We start from the raw sequence: 23,485 nt of genomic DNA on the forward strand, positions 1-23,485 counted from the left end.
TGAAGATTAAAGAGGGTTTCAGGGGCATCACCTGAGCTCAGGAGTTCAAGGCCAATCTGAATAAGGTAGACACTGAAGAGAGAGGGAGAGGGAGAGAGAGGGGGAGAGAGTGTTGCGGGGAGGGGGGGAGGAAGAAAGGGAGAGAAGGGGGAGAAGAAAGAGAGAGCAGAGTGCAGATACTAAGTTTGGGAGAATAAAATGAGGCCCCTATTAATGAGGCCCCTACTTAACCTACTTCCTGTGGGACCTATGAGCTTCTCCACCCCAAGTGAGGAGGGACTCAAGGTACAGGCCATCTCCCCACGCCAACACTCTTTCTTTAGTTGGTCTCACGCCGTGGGCTCTACTTACTATACTACAGACAGGACACTAGCTAGAGGAGCCCAGGTCTGCCCTACAGGAGCTCTGCACACTAAGCCCAAAGCCCTATGCATTCGTGTGCACACAAGGACACACAGACAGAAGCCTATAGCACAGAAAGCCGCCTCTGCCTCCCCAAGATCCTTTAGCTAGCCCAGCTGCAAGCAGACCTTCCAAATTCAGAAAGAATCTTCTAGGGCTTTTTTTTTTTTTAATGTCTCCCCCTTTACTCTCTGTCTCTCATTTCGGGCTTTATACAAGTTGTATTTCCAGCCAGCACACAACTGACACCGTGATCCAAAGAGCTTTTGCTCTTGGCACCTGTCAGGAGGATGTCCTTGGTCGGTCAGTCTGTCACCCCTCCGAGTGGTACCTCAACTCCCACGCAGCCTCCCTGTCATGGTGGTGACTGACGCATGGTTTTCCAGCTCGTGGAGATGAAGAGGTCCCTGCTCTTGGCCAGTCGCACCATGAGGCGGCCTACATAATAGCCACTGATCTGGCCCACGCCGTCATTTCTGCCCAAGGACAGGAGGAATGTCAGTGCACCTGGGGGGCAAACACACAAAGCAAGGGGACACCTGAGAGACGCAGCCACGAATGAAGCTTTCAGAGTCCACGAGCAACAGTGTGTGTTTAAGAAAGCAAGTCAGATGTCTGGGTATGTGGGTGCGCCTATGTTCATGTCTTGTGTGCATATGATTATGTGTACATGTGTGTGGAAACATGTTGAGACCAAAGGATGACAACCCGGGCTGTCATTCCTCAGGTAACAGTCACTTTTTTTATTTTTATTTATTTATTTATATATATATATATTTATTTATTTATTTATTTATTTTTTTTGGTTTTTCGAGACAGGGTTTCTCTGTGGCTTTGGAGCCTGTCCTGGAACTAGCTCTGTAGACCAGGCTGGTCTCGAACTCACAGAGATCCGCCTGACTCTGCCTCCCGAGTGCTGGGATTAAAAGGCGTGTGCCACCATCGCCTGGCTTTATTTTTATTTTTTAAGACTGGATCTTTTACTGACCATGATGCCTAGGGTTTCTTTTTAGTTTGTTTCTTTGTTTCTTTTTTTTTTTGGCTTTTTGTTTTTAAAACATGTGTTCTAGAACCGGGTGGTGGTGGCACACACCTATGATCCCAGCACTCAGAAGGCAGAAGCAGACAGATCTCTGTGAGTTTGAGGCCAGCCTGGTCTACAAAGCAAGTGCCAGGACAGGCTCCAAAGCTACAAAGAGAAACCCTGTCTTGAAAACAAACAAACAAACAAACAAAAAATGTGTTCTAGGCATCAAACGAGGGTCCTTGATAGCGCATCTGAGCCATCTCTTCACCTCTGTTAACAATGCTGAAGATGAAACCTCAGTTCATGCCAGGCAAGAATTCTACCGCTGAGCTACAGCCCAATAACACGTTTGCTTTTTAAAGAGACTTTTTGACAGGGCCTGCAGTCTAGCGGTCATTCATCTTACAGCCCCCAAAGCCTTCAACATATCTGACCCCAAACTCAACAACTGCCAAATGCCCAAGCTTTCCATACCTGGCTTGTAGGCTTTGAGGGGCCTCTGCTTCATGGAGTTGACGATGTTGGCCACGGCAATGTTGGCATGCAGACCAGCGTGATAGGCCATCTTGGGCTCCTTGATATCAGCACAGTCGCCGATGGCATAGATGTTGCTGTACCCTTCCACCTGGAGGAACTCGTTCACCTTGAGAGCACCGTTGCTGGCCAGTCTATTCTCTGCTGGGCAAGAAAACACCCCTGAGCAGCCATGTTAAGTCGCCTCCAGAACAGTGGGACGAGTCCCGGGTGTGGGTCCAGTCACTTCAGAGATGTGTGCTAGGAAGTGACATGTCCACCGGTTGCTCATCCTGCCTGAAGTTCCCGTCCAAGCCCCTTCCTGCCAGGTCAAGCCTGAGGCAGAGCACCGGAAAGCCTTCTCACACAAAAGAGAGCTCTTTGCAAGTTCCCTGGCTCTCAGGTCTTGAAGTGCCCTTGGAACATACGTCAAAGTAAGTTTAAAATAGATTTAGCCCTTTCCTAAACAATAAGCTTCCTTTAAGGGACTTAAAACAACGTATCTTCTAAAATACCTTGGAATACTGAGATAGTAATTACTGGGTGCTCTCTCCATTACCCTTGTGGGCCACCTTCCTTCTAGACTGAAAACTAACTTCCTGCTGGATCCGGCAGAGACTGGTCGGGAAAAGGGTGCTCAGCCATTGGTGACAGGTGCCTGGGGATGCAGCGCGACCATGGGGCTTGGCCACTGAGTCTCACTCTCATGTAGATGCTTAAACACACATCGGTCCACCGTCTGTCCCTCTGGCATCTGGATCTAGAGCTTTAAGAGATGGGGCCATGTTACGGTCCCCACCCTCCCCGAACAGAGGTCTGGAACTGAAGTACCAGGTGCTTAGGTTGGAGAGAGCAGCATATCTATCTATGGAGGGGGAGAGCCTGACCTGAGACTTCCTCAGCTTCCTTATTGGAAGCATCAGGAAGGGAAGCCATTCTCCCCACTCTGAAGCCTGCTTCCATCTCGGTCCACTAGGTGGAAGCCCTTAACCTCAGAAGATTCTGGCCTCCAAGCTGAGCAGGCAGGGCCTCTCGCCTAAACTTAAAGTTCAAGATCTATGGGATAAGAGGAGATAGGGTGCTGGTTCAGGTGTGTCTCCGGATGCTAGAGAGAAAGGAGGCGGCTCTGGGGCAGCTATGCCTGGGCCACGCACTCACCGAAGGCACTGTGGTAAGCAGAGCTGTTGATCTTGATCCCGTTGCACAGGATCACCAGGTTGGTGGCCACCTCTGTGCCCTTGTCTGTCTGCACCTTGATGTAGTCCCGGAACTCACTGAGAGGCAGTTCCTCCAGGTTGCTCACCCGCTCGCCTGTGGAGGGGTCCGAGACAGGGAGCTGGCACACACCAAGGCAGACCACGGGGAAAGTGATCACTCCCCTCGTGACTCTCCCCTTCAGTCCGCTCTCCCACCCCACCCCCACGCAGCAGAATGTGGACAGCCGACCCCACGGGATCCATCTGGAGGAAGATTCCTGGAAGCTGCTGAAGGGAAGTGAAATCAAGCTTCCCAAGTTCTAGGAAACGCTACTCAACAGAGGGTCCCTTCCTGTTCTGAAGGGCAGCTTGTTTGTCCCGTCTAAGCGGAAGGCCCCTAGTATAGCACAGACCAGAAAGCAGAGAAAGCGTCCAGTTGGTAGGGTACTTGCAAGATGTGCAGAAAGTCCTGTGTTCTACACCCAGCCCCGAAAAACTATGTATAGTGTGTATGCCAGGGCTCTGGAAAAGGAGGCGGGAGGATTACAAATTCAGTCCTCCTTGCTGACACAGTTTAAGGCCGACCTGGTCTACATGAGATTCTCTCTCTCAAAAGTTAAGAAAAAATAAAAATAAAAAAGAAGGGGCTGGAGAGAGGATTTTTTCCTCCGGGAGACCCAGATTTGACTCCTAGCATCTAAATAGAGGCTAAAAACTAACTACAGTTCAAGGGGATCTAATAATATCCTCTTCTGGCCTCAAGAGGCACTGGGCACATACATGGTACATAGACATGTACACAGGCAAAAATCCGCACACATAAAATTATTTTAAGGGATGAATGGATGAGTGGATAGATGTATGTATGTGTGTATGTATGTATGTATGGATGGATGGATGGATAGATGAATGGGTGAATTGGTGATGAATGAATGGATAGGTGGATGGATGGGTGGGTAGATGGAAGGGTGGGTGGATGGATGGGTGGATGGGTGATGGATAGATGATGGATGGATGGATGGATGGATGGATGGATGGATGGATGGGTACGTGGCAAAAGGCAGAGAAAGTGAGGGGATCTGTTTGGAAGGAAAGTGCTTCCAGTCCTCGGGGACCAGTCACCAAAGGAGGCTGTGACAGCTGAGTGGGGCTTCCACAGCAACTGCCTCATACCCTTCTGTACAGAACACAGAGGGGACACGCAGGTGCCATCCCACTCCAAATACCAGGAGCTTCTCTCTCTTCCTGCTCTAGACAAAAAAAAAAAAAAAAGCCACACCCAAAATCAGGGAAGTGGGGATGGATGCCTTTAGTCCCAGCACTCAGGCTGCAGAAGCAGGTGGAATGTTAGGAGGCAGAGGCGGAGTGAGATCCAGGAGGCAGAGGCGGAGTGAGTTCCAGGACAGCCAGGGCCACACAGAGACCCTCGATGCCTCAAATTGCATGCCAGTTCCATCTTCCACAGAGACAGGAAAAGTGAAAACATGGGGCGGATCCTTTAGAGGCACTTAAGTCAGCCAGTGAATAGCACCCCCTATCTGTCATTGTGCCTAACTACAGCCGGGTCCCTCCAGCCCTGTGACTTTGACTTCCCGCTGCATACAGCTCAGGCAGGCTCCCACGTCTGAGACTTCCTAATGCTCTCTGGATACAATGGGAAGGAGGGGAGCCTGAGAGGATGAACCACAGCTACAGTCCCAACCAGCGGCCACGGTTGGGCCACGGGCAGTGTATCAGCAGGTGGGGGCTGGACAGGAGGGGCTTATCACACGTACTCAACAGCAGCTGCACGCCCTTCCGGAGGAGGATCTCTTTTACTTCCTGCCGCACACTGGGCAGGAGCTCCTTGTCGGCCAACTGTACTTTGGAGTGGATGAGAGTGACCTGGAACAAACACAAACAAACAACACAGGTGTTGAGAGGGGAGCCCTGAGTCTCCCCTCCTACTTCTTATGTAATACTGAGGAAATGAGCATGGGAGACAAACTCTACACAGCAGCCAGGGCTCCAGCCTACCTCTCAGGACTCAGTGCCCCTGAACCAGAGGACCACCCATGTGCTACTGCCCAAATCCACACCTCACCTAAGGCAAACGGACAATGTTTTCAGGATGTGCAATTGTATAATCAGTATATAAGCTGCTGGCATTCCGACCCCACACCAGGCTGATAGCAACACTGCTCTAGTTGTAAAATGAGCCTCATTGGCATATCCGCTTGCTGTCTCAGCAAGAAGACATGCACTCAGATTGTGACCACCGTCCAGTTCAGACTTGGAAATCAGGCTGTCTCTCCGGCCTGATGGCACAGGCCTGTAATCTCAGCCACTGTGGAGGCTGAGGTTGGAGGATCTCAGGTTTCAGGCCAGGCTGAATTCCAGACCAACTGGTTACTGAGTCAGATCCTGTCTCCAAAAGTAAAAAGAGACCAGTGGTGGTCTACACCTTTAATCCCAGCACTCAGGAGGCAAAAGCGTGCAGATCTTTGAGTTCGAGGCCAGCCTGGTCTGCAGAGTTAAGTTCTAGGACAGCCAGGGCTACAGAGAGAAACCCTGTCTCCAAAATAAAATAAGATAAAACATAAAAATAGGGCTGGAGACATAGCATACGGGTAGAATGTTTGCTTAGCACATATGAAGTCTTAGAAGGAAAAGGGAGAGGAGGAAAAGACAGAAGGAAGGGGAAAGCGGAGAAGAGGGGAAGGCTTGACTGGGTTGAAATCCCTTCTCTGACACCTGGACCAGACATCTCCTGAGACTCACCAGAATTCAATTGTCCCACTCAGGAACTGTACAATGATAGACGAGAAAACACATTAACGGAGGGAGGGCTGGCAAAATGGCTCACCAGGTAAGGTGATTGCCACCAAGCCTGACAACCTGAGTGTGAACCCAGGACCCACAGGGTAGAAGGAGAGAAACAGCTCCTATGGTTGTTCTATGATCTCCTCATGGAGAGCAGAATGTGGCATGTACACACACACGTGCACACGCACACACACACTAAAGTAAATAAAAATCTTTAATTTTTTTTTTGAGACAGGGTCTCTCTGCTTCAGTGATTCTCAACCTGTGGTCACAACCCCTTTGAGGGGGGTTAAACAACCCTTTCACAGGGGTCACCTAAGACCATCAGAGATATCAGATACCTACATTACGGTTCAGAAGAATATCAAAATCACAGGTATGACGTAGCAATGAAAATCATTGTATGGTTGGGGGTAACCACAACATGAGGATCTGTATTAAAGTGTCACAGAATCAGGAAGGTTGAGAACCACTGTTCTGCATGGTCCTGGCTGACCTGGGACTCGCTATATAGACCAGGCTGGCCTAGAACTCACAGAGATCCTCTTGCCTGTGCCTCCCAGGTGCTGGGATTAAAGGGTGCTACTATGCTCGGCCCTAATAAAAAATGTGGTAAAGGAGGGAACTCAGCACACGCCAATCACACATGTGCTCCTACATGCCTACTAATACAACATAGATCCTACCCTGAGTCAGTTGAAACATACTACTTCAGACCGTCTTTATCCCCGTGACATGACAAGAATTCTGGTCTGTTCCTGGCTGCTGACACAGAGCTCTGAAGCCTTGTAGTGTTGGAAGAACCATTTGTTCTGATATTTGGCCCTAATTCCTAACCCAGAGCTTCTGTGACCTTTGTAATTCTCTGAGTGACAAACTACTGGATGCCTTGGAATTTCTTGCGTGACAGGAGCATCATTCAATCTAATGGGACAATGCCACCAAAATCAAACCACAGTAGGAGCTTCCAGCCCCTGCCCCAATCTCCCAGGAAGCCCAGGGAGCTGGAGGTGGAGTTCCGCAGTTCATCATGCCAATGGAGAAGCCTTCAAATCCCCCTGCAAGACTTGGAGAGCCTCCTCATGAATGAAGGTGGCATACCCCAACTCCAGGGAGAAAGAGGCCCCTATGTTTGGGATCTCTTTATCTGGCTGTTCATATGTGTCCTTTGTGGATATACACACATGAGTGCAGTGCCTATCAAGTCCAGGAGAGGGCACTAGATCCCCTGGAGCTGGAAATACAGGTGGGGTGAGCCCCACATGTGGGTGCTAAGAACCAAACCTAGGCCCCCTGCAAGAGCAGTATGAACTCTTAACCATCAAGTCATCTCTCCAGCCCCATCTGTGTCCTTTAAAACCTCTTTTGTGGTAAGCTAGCAGTGGTAAGCAAGCTGTATCTCTGGGGTCTATATGACACTCTAGCTACTATAAAACCCAATGGAAAGAACTTTCCACTTATAGCTGGATCAGAAGTGTTATTTAACCAGGGACCTACAACTCCACTGTCATCGGAGGTGGGAGCAGCCGGATGGGGCTGAGCCCTTGGCCTATGGTGTATGTGCCAATTCCAGGCAGCTCTGGAGTTGAACTGTTTCACGGGACACCCTACTAGTGCTAGTAAGATCAGTCGGTGTTGGAAGAGACCCACTCTGCTCATCACAGAAGCACTGAGAACAAGCGGGGGAGGGTGGGCTTTCTATGCAACACTCATGAATCAAAATGAATGCTTTAACTACATCCATCAGTCACCATAATTTCCAGCCATTTGTCAGAGAGTAAGCATATAATTAAATTATGCCAGATTGATTTTCCTTGTGGAAGCCGACCATCTCTCCCTAGGGAGAGGAGTGCTGTTCACAGGCTCTTTGTGGCTCGAAGAAGCTCACTCACATGAGCTAAGGCTGACCTACATGACCACCATGTGGCTGTCCAGGGCAAGGGCTGCCAATCAAACATACCAAGAAACTTCACAGCAAAAAGAGAACATCCAGGCCTCATCCCAAAGGCTCTCACTTGGAAGGAGAGACATGGGCAGTTGGGTTTATGAGACAACTCGCTGGCCCTCCTCTCCCCATGTTCAGAGCTCTGTAAAGCCAGGAGCCGAAGCAGGAGGCTCTTCTCGCTATGTAGAGTGACTGCATGTGGAATTGCTTTAGTACAAGATGGAAAACACTCTGCTCATGCATGTGGGGCTCCAGCCTCCCAGGACCTGAGCAAAGTCCTGGTGTTGCTGGAGTGGGAGATGGGTAAAGGTAAAGGTGCTTGTCCCCAGGCATGATGATATGGGTTCAAATCCCAGGGGAGACAGGGTGGAAGGAGAGAACTGACTCCCACAGGATATCCTCCGACTCACACCATGGCACTTGTGCATGTACACACACAAAGATATTATATATGTGTATATATATATACATATATACATACATTGTATATAAACTTATATATATGTTTATATAAATATAAATTTATATATAGATACATTATATATGTACGTATAAATAAATATTTATTTAATGTTCTTATAAATTTTCAAAAAAAAAGATAGCCAAGAAGGCCACCTCACCTCCTTCTTGGGGTATTCCGTTTTTATCTCTGCTGCCATCTCCACTCCTGCAGAGCCACCTCCCACCACCACGATGAACTCTGAGAGCTGGATCTGAAGAAGAAGAAGGGACCATGAAGCATGCCCACATGCCTGCATGGTGGCTCAGCCTATGGAGGGGGAGGGAGGCCCTGGCTAAAGAAGGGCAGAGCTCCGTCCATATTTGGGCTCCAGATGGGTCTCCTCCTCCCTTCACAGATTCCTGGGGGAAGTGGGAGCATGGAGCATTGTACCGCACAGCAGGTGGAAGGGGCAGCGTGTGTGTGTGTGTGTGTGTGTGTGTGTGTGTGTGTGTGTATGTGTATAAAGAGGAGACAAGAGGGACGAGCAGGTCTGAGGCCTCCTCCAGGAAAATGTCTCTCTAACAGCTCTCCGCTGCTCGCAGGCTGTTTTGGCAGCCATGGGGTCCTCCCAGATAGTCCCCCTGCTCCAGAGCCACAGCGCTCCGGCCTGCCCACACTGCCCCACATCCATCAGTGTGGCGCACCTGCTTCACCATGTTCTCGTAGGCCTGGATGGCTGCCTCCTGGCAGGACACCTCATTAAACTTGCCAGGGAAGGGCCCAGTGCTGCCTGTGGCCAGGATGAGATGGGAGAAGGGCAAGGCCTAGAGAGGATAAGAAAAAGATGCATGAGTTAAGTAAGTTGGGCCGGAAGGGCTGGGCCTCTGCCTCCAACAGCTGGACACCAGGGATCATGGAGCGTTGCAGAAAAGAGGCTTCTTGGGTTGGGATTATGAGGCAACACCCTGTTCCACCTCTCCTCATGTTCAGAGCTCTGTACAGCCAAGGGCCCAAGGAGGAAGAGAAAACACCCTATTAATGGGAGGCATATAAGGTACAGGAGCAAAGATCACCTAAGGACGCAGGAGAGCATGGGGTGTAGAGCTAACCGGCATAGGGGCCAGGAGCAGGAGACTGCCTGGGGAAGGGGGGGCAGTATCAAGACTCACACCTCCATTGTGGAGATGGTTTGGAATCTTCTGGACTTTTGTTTTTGAGACTGGGTCTCGTGTAGCCCCAGTTCTGTAGCCATGGATGACCTTGAACCTCTAACCTCCTGCTTCCAGCTCCAATGTAACTGGGATTACGTGGCACGTACCACCGTGCTCTGGAGTGGGAATTCATTCAGCTTTTGGGGGTACCGGACTTAGGGGCATGGTCTTTTGTCTGAGTACATGATCGCTTTTAAGAGCTAGGAGTGGGCTCTCTTGCTCTCTTGGCTTGTGGTCTGAGTTCCGTTTGCAGCTCTCGGGGCCCACAGAGCAGAGGACAGGGGAGACTCTCTACTTTTATTGTGTGAGTGTTCCCCAAGTAAACATGTGTTATTCTTTTCCCCAGGTTCTCGTGGACTTCCTTATTTACGCCTACAGCGCTCAGTGCTGAGGAGCAAACCCAGGGCTTCATGCACGCTAGGCAGGAATTCTACCAACTGAGCCACATCCCCGATTCCTCTCTTGGATATTTTAGACTCCTCCATCTATCATGCCAAAAGGGGGAGAATGACACTTATGTAAAGGCTCAGGACAGTGCCCAGCATGTAGAAAAGGCTCGGGCAACCCCAGCCACCCTCTGCTTGTGTCTGCTGTGACTGAGCCTTTGTCACCAAGAATGTCCTATGAAGCAGAAAGTGGGACCTGGAGCCCACAGATGATTCCTCTTGGCCTTGAGGGGGGCTACTCCCACCCGGGCACCCACACACTCACCTCACCGCCCTGTAGCAACACGGTATGGTTCTTCAGGTCTATGCCAATCACTTTGCCCTGTCGGAAGTTGTCCCTGAAGGTCACTGAGTAAGAAATGAATGTCTTTTTGGCAAAGCCTGGGAACGGACACAGAAGACGTCACAGGGTCAAACGGGGTTGAAACGTTCCCAAGTTACATACCCACAGAGGTGCTCTTGGCCACAGCCAGGCCAGTGGGTATACCCAGATGTCCACTCTGCCCTGAAGTTCACGTCTGGTCCTCAGAAGACCCTAAGCTCTGATAAAGAAGTTCTGTAAAGAACTGGCACTTCGGGGCTGGGGAGATGGCTCAGAGGTTTAGAGCATTGCCTGCTCTTCCAAAGGTCCTGAGTTCAATTCCCAGCAACCACATGGTGGCTCACAACCATCTGTAATGGGGTAAGGGTGCCCTCTTCTGGCCTGCAAGCATACACACAGACAGAATATTGTATACATAATAAATAAATAAATATTTTTTTTTTTTTTGGTTTTTCGAGACAGGGTTTCTCTGTGGTTTTGGAGCCTGTCCTGGAACTAGCTCTGTAGACCAGGCTGGTCTCGAACTCACAGAGATCCGCCTGCCTCTGCCTCCCGAGTGCTGGGATTAAAGGCGTGCGCCACCACCGCCCGGCAATAAATAAATATTTTAAAAAATTAAATTGACAGCTGAATCTAATTTGAAAAAAAGGGGGGGGGCTGGAGAGATGGCTCAGTGGTTAAGAGCATTGCCTGCTCTTCCAAAGGTCCTGAGTTCAATTCCCAGCAACCACATGGTGGCTCACAACCATCTGTAATGGGGTAAGGGTGCCCTCTTCTGGCCTTCAGGCATACAGACAGAATACTGTATGCTTAATAAATATTAAAAAACAAAAACAAACAAAAAAGAACTGGCACTTCTTTATGGAAGATGCTTAAGACCAGAGGCTTGAGTTTAAGAATGAATCTAAGGCCTGGAGCAACTTGCCCCAAATGGAGAAAATGCCCCCAGCTCCGACATACCCCATAACAGTGACAAGACTGCGCTCTCAAAAGAGCAACTCACCGTTCTCCACTGAGGCCCGGAGGGCTGCCACATTGTGGTGGAAGGAGTCCTTCATGTCCACCAGCATGAAGGGGATGTTCTGTGCCTGCAGCTGGCTGGCGGCCGCTATGCCTCCAAAGCCCCCGCCCACGATGACCACGTGCACAGCTCCCGTATCCACCGAGACCTGGGACCCCATCTCGAACTGGGTGCTGTTGGGCTGGGAGAAGAGACTACATCAGATTCAGGGGAATGAGAGAACAGGGTGTCCATGGCAAGAGACGGCTGACATCAGGAGTCTTCCTCGATCACTCTGCTCTCCTCCTTATTCTCTGAGACAGGGTCTCTCAGTTGAACCCAGAGCTAACCAATCTGGCTAGTCAAGCAAAGACACATACGCGCGCGCGCGTGCGCGCGCGTGCGCACACACACCACACACACAAGTACTTAAAAATTTAACTTTAGGAAGTGGGGCCCTGCCGAGCGGTGGTGGCACACGCCTTTAATCCCAGCACTCGGGAGGCAGAGGCAGGCGGATCTCTGGGAGTTCAAGGCCTGGTCCACAAGAGCTAGTTCCGGGACAGGCACCAAAGCTACAGAGAAACCCTGTCTCGAAAAACCAAAAAAAAAAAAAAAAAAAAAAAGTGGGGCCCTGAGGTTTCAAGTACTTGCTCTTTCTTGTCTTCCCCATGGGAGGGTGCAGCAGAGGTTGGCTCCTTGACTTTGAACTTTCCAGCCTTCAGAGCCATGAGCCAACAAATTTCTGCTCCTTATAAGCTCTCCAGTCTGCAGCAGTCTGTAGCAACACCAGGAACAGACTGAGATCACAGGGGAGGAGTCTGCCTACCATGGGATAGGTCACTCCAAAGCAGCAACACCCCTCACCCTGGGGACATCTAGGAGGTATGACCCAAGACACAGTGGTGGTGACCGGAAGAGACCTGCCTGGGGGGAAAAATCTCAATGACGTCCGCAGTGTGGAAGCCGGGGTGGGGTGGGGGAGGGAAAGCACCAACTATCTGGTAGACCCTGTGCTGGGAAGGGAGAGCAAGGCCCTGACGGAGGCTGAGAGGAGAAGCAAGAGATCGATCATCTGAGGAGCGTGCCTGCAGTGGGCATAGCCTAAGCTTGAGGCCCACTGCTTGGACTGGGGCAGGCTACCCAGTTCCCAGCACACTGAGAGCAAACCTTGGTTGAGCCTCAGGAGCTAACATTCTACAACCTTTGGCCCAGAGCTGGTTGTTGAGGTATCTAAGGCGGAAAGAGCCCATCTAGGTCACTAGACACAGAACTGCTGAATCCAGAGATAGAAGCAGCTGGAAGGTACCAGGACTCACCTGGCACCTGCAGGAGGCTTATCAGGATCACTGGCAGGATCCTGGAGTCTGACCCTATGCCTCCAGCCCAAATGAACCCCAGAGACGAACACGTGATCTTGAGGCTTGCCAGTGTGAAGAGAACCACCCATCCATGTGAGGGCCAAGTCTCTCCAGCCAAGATCTAGACAGCAGGAGAAGGGTTGCTGGGTGGTACTGTCTCAGATCAAAGGACATCCTACTCCTTCCGCCCAGGCCAGGTCAGAAGAAGGGACGTCTAGGGAGACACTAAAGACAGAAAAGCTACATAAAAGCAGCCAGAGAGGCCCAGGAGGCAATACTCCTTCTCCTCCTCTAACCTCTCAGAGGGATGCCCCCAGCTAATTCTAAGTATTCAGCAGGCTAACTATGCCAACTGAATAGAAGATGGATATCCCAGGGAACCAAGCCCCAGGAAGACACAGATACCCAGTCGGAGGCAGGAATGGACACCAGTGGATTAGCAGGGGCTAGAAACAGGGAAGGTCATAAGGTGGACCCCAGCGGGCTATGTTCCACTTGCCCCCTTCTGTGTGGGCTGAGTCAGTGAGTAAGAGTTCAAGGCACATGTAGCAGAAATGTGGGGAGAGCAGGTGACAGGCCAGCACAGATGTCACTAAGATCCCATCATGCCAGATGGGCCAACAAAGCTGCCCTTGCCTCTCCTGAGAATGCCATCCCCCAGAGGGGTGAGTGCCAGGGCCTTACTGAGCTGGCCAAAAGTCCAAGATGCCTCAGCTCCTCCCTGATCACCTCGCTGCTTCTGCAAAGGGCAGACTTTGGCTACGCTCAACCAAGTCAGCCCCCAGTAAAGCCAAATTGCTGCTCTGGCCTTGAGGATCAAGAACGGCAAGAAAAAAAGAGGCCATTTCTCACTTCCTGCTGCTCTCTCTGGAATCTTCCTTCTCTCTCCTCCACTGACCTCTGCCACCCTCACTTGGGGGATTGAAGGCCAGCAACTCTCTTGAACATTCCAGCTCCTTTCCCAATACTTGGACACACTAATTGTCCTTGGCTCTTCTCTGTCCATTCTTGCCTGCCCCTCCCGGGAGTGGGTAGGGGGTGGGGGTAGAGCAAGGTTCCTCTTCACTGGGCCATAACCTACTTGGCCAGCCACCTAAAACCAAAGGCCCAGGCTGCAGTCCTCCACTTCCAGCTACAGACCCTGCGATTGCTCCAAATACATGCCTGGAATGAATGATCGTTATGATATGAATGTGCTCAATATGGTAGCCAGACCAGCCCACAGAAACCTCCATTGGTGGGAGACTCTAGAAGAGGCTCCCACACACCCATATAGCCTATTGGTTTTTATTTATTTATTTATTTATTTATTTAGATTTTTCGAGACAGGGTTTCTCCGTAGCTTTTGGTTCCTGTCCTGGAACTAGCTCTTGTAGACCAGGCTGGCCTCGAACTCACAGAGATCCACCTGCCTCTGCCTCCCGAGTGCTGGGATTAAAGGCGTGCGCCACCACCGTCCGGCTTAGCCTATTGGTTTTTAGAGTGAAGCTGGGTGGTGGCGGCGAACGCCTTCAATTCCAGTACTTGGGAGGCAGAAGCAGGCAGATCTCGGTGAGTTCTACAAGAGGTAGTTTCAGGATAGGCTCCAAAGCTACAGAGAAACGCTAACTTGAAAAACAAAACAACAACAACAAGAGTGAATAGAATTTTTCCATGAAAGGCTTGTCCATGGGCAAGTCAGGCAACAAGATCATCACCTGTAGATCTTCACCCCCTTTGCGAGCAATAAGACACAGCACTTTGGTGTATGCATGCACACTTTTGTGATTGCTGCAAGCTTGGCGTTCCCTGTCACTTTGCGTTTCATATGGTGTGGGGTTTTCATCCTATTTTGGAAAACAAAAGCTTAGCCACTGGAGGATGCTCCCCTTTATCAGATCTGACCCCGTTCCCTGAACCATGACATAGTTCCCTGAGCCATAACACTAGGCTAAGAAGAGGTTTCTACTTTCTTAGCTTTCGGTTGCTTAAATTGCTAAACATTCTAAACATGCTACACATTGCTAAAGTGTGTGTTGTTTTGGCAAAAATAGTTAAGCTTCAACAGCGAGACAGGGCTGTGGAGATTGGAGATGTCTCAGGAAAGTGTAAAGTGTCTGCCAGGCAAACGTGGCTTCTGAGTGTGTATGCCAAAGACTCACTTAAGAGCTGGTGGTTCAGACCTGCAACTCCGGCACCCCATAAGCAGAGACAAACAGATCCCTGAAGGTGACTGGCCAGGAGGCCTAGGCAAATCAATGAGCTTCTGATTTGGAGAGACATTGTCTCAAAGGAAAAAAAAAAAAAAAAGAGGGACCAGAAATGGCTCGGGTCTTAAATCCCAGCACTCTGGAGGCATAGGTAGAGGTAGGCAGATCTCTGTAAGTTCAAGGCCAGTCTGGTCTACATAGAGAATTCTAGGCTAGGTAGGGCTACAAAGTGAGACCCTGCCACAAAAACAAGAAAATAGGTGGGTGCTTATCAAGGAAGGGTGCCCGATGTAAACTTCGTACATACGCATACGCGCGCACAAGCTGCACAAGGAAGCTAGCTGTGATGGTATATCACACCTGTGATCCCAGATCAACATAAGTTCAAGGCCAGCCTTAACCAAATAGTGAATTTTAGGGCTATAGAGTAAGACTCTATCTCAAAAAGGAAATAGTGGGATAGGTCTATGATTATATATTTTTAATCAAATATAATTTGCATATAAGAGTTACCATCTAAAGTGAAAATTGGCAGATTTTATTTCACTTTCCAGATTGAACAACCACCACAACTATCAATCCAGAAAAGTTTCATTACGGTGTGATACCATCAGATGTAAATCCAGCACTCAGGGGGCACAGAGGTAGACGGATAGAGTTCGAGGTCAGTCTAGAATGTGTACCGGAGACCCCTGTCTTAGAGAATCCTTTGGCAGCTAACATACCTGTCTCCACGGACTGCCTACCCTAGACGTTTAGTGCAAACAGACCATACAACACATAACCTCTTATATCTGGTTCCTTTCCCTGGCTTGTATGGTGTCTGTTTCTCCTTCACATGGCCAAATAACATTATCATATGACTGCACCACATTCTCATGGGTGATTCAACATCTTAGCCTTCACTTCCTGGCTGTTGTGAATGGCGTAGCCATGGATGGACATCTGTGCTCCAGGTCTTACACAGCCGTGTTTGGAAGTTTAGCCTATGGCTATGGGAGAACTGCTGAGTCATGGGGAACTCTAGGTTTAACTTTCTCAGACATTCCTAGCAAGGAAGCACAGAGAATCTCAACTAAAAATACTGGGTTCAGAAATACTAGCTTAAAGCAGTGGTTCTCAACCTTCCTAATGCTGCGACTCTTTAACACAGTTCCTCAGGCTGTGGTGACCCCCAGCCATAAAATTATTTTCGTTTTTACTTCGTAACTGTAATGTTGCTACTGTTATGAATCATAATATAAGTATCTGTGTTCTCCAATGATCTTAGGTGACCCCTGTGAAAGGGTTGTTTGAAACTCCTCCCCTCCTCTCCACAGGTTGAGAACCCCTGGCTTAAAATAAGTCTCAAGTGCTGGAGCATAGTTCTTTTGATGGATCATTTGCCTAGTGTGCACGCAGTCCTGGGTTTGATTCCTAGCATCACAGAAACCAGGTGAAGCTCACTTTTACAAGGGAGAAGCAGGAGGTTCAGAAGTTCAAGGCTGGCCTTGGATACATAGTAAGTTTGAGGCTGCCAAGAGCTACATGAGACCCTGTCCCCCTACCCATCCCCCACCCCTTAAAAAACAATGGTACAGCATTTCCTAAGTAATTGGACCATTGCCTCATCTCCCAAAACATACACACACGTGCACTGATGTGGTTCACACTTGAACCTGCCTATCAGCCGTATTCTCTGCCATGCAGCCTGATCCCAGGGTCAGAGTCCTTCAGAAGTCTACTACTGGAACACATTTCTGCCATAGCTGTCGAGAGGTCAAACCTCAGACAACACAGAACAGGAGCTGTGTACACCCAGGCCAACGAGAGGCCAGGCCATCCCTGTCTTAAAAAAAAAATCACAAATACACCACACAGTCATTTGAATCATCCTGGCTTATACAGGGACAATTTCAACACTGACACAAAGGATAACCTTGTCTCCACAGTGGCCAAGAGAGGCAGAAGGCTACTGAAGTGTGACTCAATGGGCTATGATGTCTCTCTTCCACTGGGGAAGAGAGGTGATGGCTCCCCTCTTTGGACACCAGGGACCAGGCTGAGAGTGGGCACTCTGGGGAACGCACTCCCAAATGTACCCTTGAAAAACACCCAGTGCTAAAGAGAGGAGGGAAGTCGCTTCGGTATCACAGACACTCCTGTACTCAAACCCCACCCACGTGACTTGCACATCCCATCCGCTGTGCACCTTCATCTACCACCAGGCAAAGTTCACTGACAGTACAGTACTTGATAGGCCCAGTTCTACTGCTTATGAGTGAATGGTCCTGGAACGGCCTAACACTGACTGGGGGTCAGTTTCCTGGTGACTAGGAGGCAACCTGGGTCGATCCTGGTGTGCAGCCCCCTTGGGGTACTCCTTTAGGTGTGGCTGAGCATTGGGATGTGTGAGCAGCAGACAATGGCTCATGCTAGAAGCTGATGGCAGCCTTGGAGGATAGGTGCTGAGTGGGGAGACCTGGAAGTCCCTTCCCAAACAGTCTGCACCTGTTCTCTCGCAGGAGCCTCCTAAGACAGCTGAGCCCTCCCGCCCCTCCCCTTAAATTCCTGGGTCAAAGAGATCTAGGAGAGAGGGTGGATCCAGCCATAGCTGATCCTGTTTTGGCAGAACCCCGACTTCGCGGGGGCGGGGAGGGGGCAGGGTGAAGCAGGCCTCCAATACACCCGAACTGATGATCACTTGGGCAACCCCACTCACTTTCCCTGAGATCCCTAAGGGTCTCCTCGCTGCGATCAGACACAGCAGTCCTTCAGTCTGAGAACCCTCCCGGGATAGGGACAAAGCCTGCCCGCCTGCCCGCCTGCCCTCCTGCCCGCCTGCCCCGCCGCCCCTGAGCGTCCTGCTCCCCACAGGGCCCTAAGTTCCCGGAAAGACTTAGCGGGGGATTTAGGGGCGGGGAATCTGGTTCTACGGGTCGGTGCTGGGTATCCTAGGCAACGGCACCTCCTCGCAAAGTCGTGGTCCCTGTCATTCCTCCACCGTTACCCCGCTGCACCCGGGAATAAGGGCCCAGGCAACCTCACCTGCCGTTGTCCGCGTGTCTTCCGGCGGCCTCGGAGGCCCTGGCCAGGGCGTGCCCATCGCTGTCCTAGGCCTGCGGCGCCGCCCCGAGTTCCGCCCATCCCTCCTGCCCTGACACTGACCTTGACCGCCTCCAACTTAGAGACTTTGTTCGCCGCAGCAGTCTTAGCCTTTCTGCCTGCCAGCGCCCCGCGCCCCAGTTATGCCTGGGTTTCTGGGAGACACCTGTAGGTCTTATACCCTCCCCCACCCCCACGTGTGTGTGCTCTAGCTGTGCCTCCTTCATGTATGTGCAGGGGGGCTGAGTGCCTCTTGTGTGCCCAGCCCTGGTTACTGCACTGGGGGCTTTAACAAGAGTAGAACAAGTATATCTTTTGGTCAGGTGATGGCCTGGGGAAATACGGGACTAAGCCCAAAACTAGGGACACCGCTCAGTAGTGTAGACTGCCTTCCTGAATGCCCTAGGTTCCTTACCCAGCATTACAAATGCAGAGCGTGGTGGTGACTGTAATCCTAGAACTTGGGTGATGGAGACAGAATTAGAAATTCAGGGTTGTCCTTGGCTACTACAGACAGTTTGAGACCAGTTTGGGCTTCCTAAGATCCCATCTGAAAATGAAACCATTAAACCACTGCCACCACCAAAAAACATCTCTTGTCACCTATTGTGTTGAGAATAACTTTTTTTGTTTGTTTTTTGAGACAGGGTTTCTCTGTAGCTTTGGTGCCTGTCCTGGAACTAGCTCTTGTAGACCAGGCTGGCCTCGAACTCACAGAGATCCACCTGCCTCTGCCTCCCAAGTTCTGGGATTAAAGGTGTGCGCCACCAATGAGAAAACTTGAAGGCTGAAAAAGGTGTTAGACCTCTGTCCCATACTAAAGTCAGCACTGGGAGAGGAGGGGAGTGAGCATGCGTGCAAAGTGGCAGAAGGGTGACAGAGATATGAAAGTCAGTGTGTTCTAAGTGACAGTCTCCGGGGAAAAATAAAAGATTGGCCATCTGTCTCGATGTAGATATGGTCCCCTGCCCTGGGAACAGTAGGCAACTGCCTGTGAGGTCACTTACACGTCTGAGCTGGCTGTCTTAGCTCATGCCTGTACTCGCAGTAGTAGTACATGCTTGTGCCCGCAGCCACTGAGGAGGCTGAGACAGGAGGATCACAAGTTCACCATACCCTGGGCTACAGAGTGAGACCTGTCTCTAGACGTGTGTGTGTGTGTGTATGTGTGTATGTGTGTATGTGTGTGTGTGTGTGTGTGTGTGTATGTGTGTGTGTGTGTGTGTGTGTGTGTGTGTGAGAGAGAGAGAGAGAGAGAGAGAGAGAGAGAGAGAGAGAGGAGATACTATTTCCTTTTTCCCTTTGAACACTTATTTTGATGAGAATTTCACACGAGCACTGTATTTCCATCATTCCCCTCCCTCTCCTCTTACGTCCCCCAAGCCCCTCTCAAATTCCCGGTCTCTTCTATAATTACTCGCATTGCAAGCGCAGAGGAAACCGAACATTAAATCCATTTAATGTTGTGCTTATGAACATGTAACCATCTGGGAAAATATAACATTAGCAGGGGGCCTTTCCCTAAAGGAGCCTGATTCGTATTCTCTCTGTCTCTTTCTGCAGCCATTGATCAGCTCTCTCTCTACAGGCTCCAAAGTAAAAGCTGTTGGCTCCAAGGGGGTTGTGCAAAGATGGGGACAGACCACCAAAGTCTATTAAACCAGAAGCAAACTTTATTCCAGGAAAAAAAAATAAAAATAAATAAATCTCCACGGGGTACAAAAAGCTTATCAGCTAGCTGAGACCACAGCCAGAGATGGATTTGTAAGGTTGTGGCAATGGGCTGTTTCCAAACTCCTCTTTTTAACGCATCAACAGGGTTTTGCAGTTAAACTAGTGTTTGTCTTTAGTGCATTGTCTCTGGTACTTGCTGATGATGTTTACCGAAGCTCTGCCTTCCCCTGATACTGCCACTTCTGTATAGCAGGGAAGGGTAAAGTTAACTCAGTTCACATCAGTTGCTGGTCAGGAATAGCGGCAGTGGGAGGTGGGGGGGGGGGGACACGAGTATCTAAAACCTGACCCTCAATTTGCAGAACAACCCTCAGTTTGCAGAGGGCTGCTTCAGCCTTGTAGTCAGAGCTATGGGTTGTAAAAAAAAGTAACCCACAGTTAATAGTTAATCCTGAAGCTGCTGAGAAGGCCACTGACAACCTGCTCTCCTCCTAGGCTTACAACTTTGTATTTCTTTATTTCTACAATCTTATTTCTGGAATCTATATTTCTATATTTTTATTCTTGGACTCTTCGCTCTTACTGTAGAGATGGGGCCTTGTGAGATACCCCGTGTCCACACTGCCATGTTGACCACTATAGGCATTACACGGCCTTTGTTTCACGGTGGCATCGTGTCTCGAAGACACGCTCTCACAGCAAGCATCTCGGTCCTCTGGCTCTCACAATCATCCCCTTCCTTCTTCTTCATGTTCCCTGAGCCTTAGGTGCAGAGGTTGTGCTGCAGGTGTGTCTAGCTGGTGCCAGAACTCCATGGTGAGTTTTTCTTTGCCTTTTGACGGTTGTGGCTTCCTGTAATAGCCTAATAGCCTCCAGATTGCTTCTAGATTGCTGCGGGGGAAAGGTTTCTTTGATGGGAAACTATATTTTGATGGTGAAAGCTATATTTCTCTGTGGATATAAGGATAAGTATTTAGAAGAAGACAGAAATTGTGGTGAGCCCACAAGTATTATACAGTAAGTAGACAGTTGACAGATTTACTGGACTTTCCACGGAAAGTGTATACGGACATTCCACCTGGGGAACCCATTTTTGCAGAGCTATGGGGACACCTGTTCTTTGGATAAGTCTTGTAAATTCTGTAGAAATCTTGGGAAATCATGGCAATTCTCCCTTCCATAGTATCCCAGCAGTGTATAAACCTGACTTTTCCTGTAGGGTGACCGGATACCTCCCCCGATACCATGAAGGTATGGCGTGAGTTCTCATAGCCAAAATCTATATAAAAATAGTCCCCCACAGAGATAGAAGGGGAGGGGAGAGGAAGAGATGAACGGAGAAAAATGTATAGCTCTATAAAAACAATTTTAAAAAATAGTCCCCCACACATTCTTTATTGACAGTACTCTCTGATAAGAAAGGAGCCTCATACGGGAGGTAACATGTCTGCTCTAACAGCAGACTCACGAAGGTGTGATCTACTGGTCTTCTGCTCTGACTAACAGGCTACTAATTTCTATATTAGCCTTTACCTTGATTTCAACTAACATAGGATCATAGCCCAGGAAATAAACTGTTTATACAGGAAAAAGGTCTGGGTCACTAAAACTAGCTTTAAAGAGAAAAACCCTCACCGGGGCACCCTGCTGGAGTCAAAAGCAAAGTCCCCTGGAAGATTAACTCAACCAGCCAGATGCTAATGCAAATCAAGCCCACAGGTTAGTATAGTTACCAACACTGTGTTCCCAGCCTCAGGGGAAATTCGCAGCCACACCCGCTCTGAGAAGTAAGGTGCCTCCTTGCCAGGTGCACCGGTTTCCTGTGACTCTGTAAAAATGCATGCCTGATACTATTGTCACCACCTACGGGATTGTTAACTTGTCTGCATGCCTATATAAACTGGAAAGTTTGTGGAGATCACCCCTTTTTACCCTTATATGCCTTATGCCCTTATGTTTCTTTATCTCCCTTCTTTCGTCTTCCCCCAAGAAATAAACATGCAGGAAAAATGTGCCTGAGTCAGTCAGTTCTACCCCTCAGATCCCATTCACGAGCCAGCTTTCGCTTGTAGTAGAAGTCTTTTTCTGGGCCCCGAGGGAGTGCTGCGGCTGGTAATCGGCAGCTCTCGATAAGAAATGATACTGGTTTAGGAAAATGGTGGTAGTGGGTTCTCCTCCAGAGTCCATGCCACAGTTGTTTGACTGTAGCACAAGAAGTGCCACTGTTACACCACTGGGGACATCTTGCTTTGCCGGTTGCTGCTGGGATCTGTAGGACGACTGGTTACTTTCCTCCTCTGACATCTTGCCTGGCACCTTCCAGGACTATGAGAGCTGGTCCTCAGAGAGGCTTCGAGGTCAGTTCCTGCTGATTCCTCCAAGCCCTGTGTCCAAAGTGTGTACCATCTTCAGCAACAGGATCACACACCTTCAAGTTCTGGGAGGCCACCAAGGGCAACTTCAATGGCCTATATTGCCTTAGGAGTCTAGAGAGATCTTTCTTGGCTTACATCTTTCATCCCAGCACTCCCAGAGGGAGGTGTATCTCTTGTCAGTTCAAGGCCAGCTTGGTCTACATAAGTGAGTTCCAAGACACTCAGAGCTACATAGCGAGACTCTGTATCAAGAGAGAGAGTGGGGGGCGGGAGGACGAGAAAAAATAATTCCTATGAAGCATTTCAACACTGTGCCTGGCACCCAGATGTTTGTGATATAACAGATTAAAGATATTTTTTACTAGCTTGCCCAAGACTACCCTGTGAAGACTACCATGTGTGTGTGTGTGTGTGTGTGTGTGTGAAAACAGGATTTCAGGAGAGATAGTTCAGTGGTGTTGAAAACCAGTTTCGACAAAACTCTTATATTCCAGGGTAGGAGCGTGAGGATTAGAATTATTAGGCAAAAGGAACAGAGATATAGGAGAAATAAGAGACAGAAATAGAACAGCATCGGGAGGGACATTCAGTAAATACTGAATTTGCTTCATTTATTCTTCCACAGGCTTTCACTCCAAAAGGGGAGTGGGAAACAGACTTTGTTAGCATGACACAAGGAATGGACTTGAGTTCTCTGACCTTTGGTCCCAGTGGAGCAGATCTACTTCAACACTCAAAATACTAATTAACCACACCCTAGGCCAGAAGCTCGTGTGTCGCCACACCTGTTGTTAACAACTTGGAGAGAGCAAAAATAAGCTCAAACTCTCTGACTTTCAGACAAGGTGGAATAGACTCACATTTTTGGGTCTCCATAAGTGGTTAAGAGCAATGGCCACTACTCTTCCTGAGAATCCAAGTTCAAATCCCAGCACCAACTTGACAGCTCACAACACTCTGTAATTCCAGTTTCACGGGGATCTGATGCCCTCTTCTGGCCTCTGAGAGCTCTGGGCACATGATGTGGTGTACAAACATGCACACTGGCAAAACACACATTTACATAATTTTTAATTATAAAGAGAACTTTCATGTCCACTGCTCTTGATGTGGGGACATGTGACCAATCTTATCTAGGAAACAATGGTGCGTGGAATCACCTCCAGCTGAAAGAGAACTTAGTGTCCTCCTAAAAATGCCTTCATCTTATCTGTCCACAAGCTCAGGTTGCACCTTCCAGTTCTCTATACATGGGGCACAGATCATAGTCAGAGATGTAGGAGTCTTTATCTTCTTCAAGCCTCCAGGGCCTCCAAAGAGAAACCATTGCCTAGGTATGGTGCAGAGAGCCTTTGGGCCATGGCTGCCTTAACCCTACCTCACAGGGAAGTCTAGGGAAACTGCTGAGTGAATATGGGATCAGTCAGGCATAAGAGATGGTGCAGGCTTGTAAAGCCAGCACTCAGGAGGTAGAAACAGCATGATCAGAAGTG

At 49.4% G+C, this 23,485-nt stretch overlaps 1 protein-coding gene across 4 annotated transcripts; it reads right to left on the reverse strand.

Moving 5' to 3' along the window:
* Positions 1-560: 560 nt before the first annotated feature.
* Aifm2 (AIF family member 2) lies at positions 561-18,143 on the reverse strand. Of its 4 annotated transcripts, none has more exons than XM_075980153.1 (9): positions 17,887-18,143; positions 11,313-11,511; positions 10,253-10,368; positions 9,035-9,154; positions 8,509-8,601; positions 4,914-5,022; positions 3,101-3,253; positions 1,904-2,104; positions 561-909 (listed from the first exon to the last, which is right to left on the reverse strand). In XM_075980153.1, the coding sequence occupies exons 1-9, from the start codon at positions 17,983-17,985 to the stop codon at positions 758-760; spliced, it is 1,242 nt and encodes a 413-aa protein (XP_075836268.1). In that variant the 5' UTR covers positions 17,986-18,143; the 3' UTR covers positions 561-757. The 4 variants fall into 4 exon arrangements, with proteins under 4 accessions (XP_075836268.1, XP_075836267.1, XP_075836270.1 ...); XM_075980152.1 differs by having other exon boundaries at positions 1,904-2,107; positions 17,887-18,043; XM_075980155.1 differs by lacking the exon at positions 17,887-18,143 and adding an exon at positions 12,629-12,786 and having other exon boundaries at positions 1,904-2,107.
* Between the last annotated feature and the right edge of the window lie 5,342 nt (positions 18,144-23,485).

The sequence above is a fragment of the Microtus pennsylvanicus genome, chromosome 7 (genome assembly GCF_037038515.1).
Source record: "Microtus pennsylvanicus isolate mMicPen1 chromosome 7, mMicPen1.hap1, whole genome shotgun sequence".
Taxonomy (NCBI): Eukaryota; Metazoa; Chordata; class Mammalia; order Rodentia; family Cricetidae; genus Microtus; species Microtus pennsylvanicus.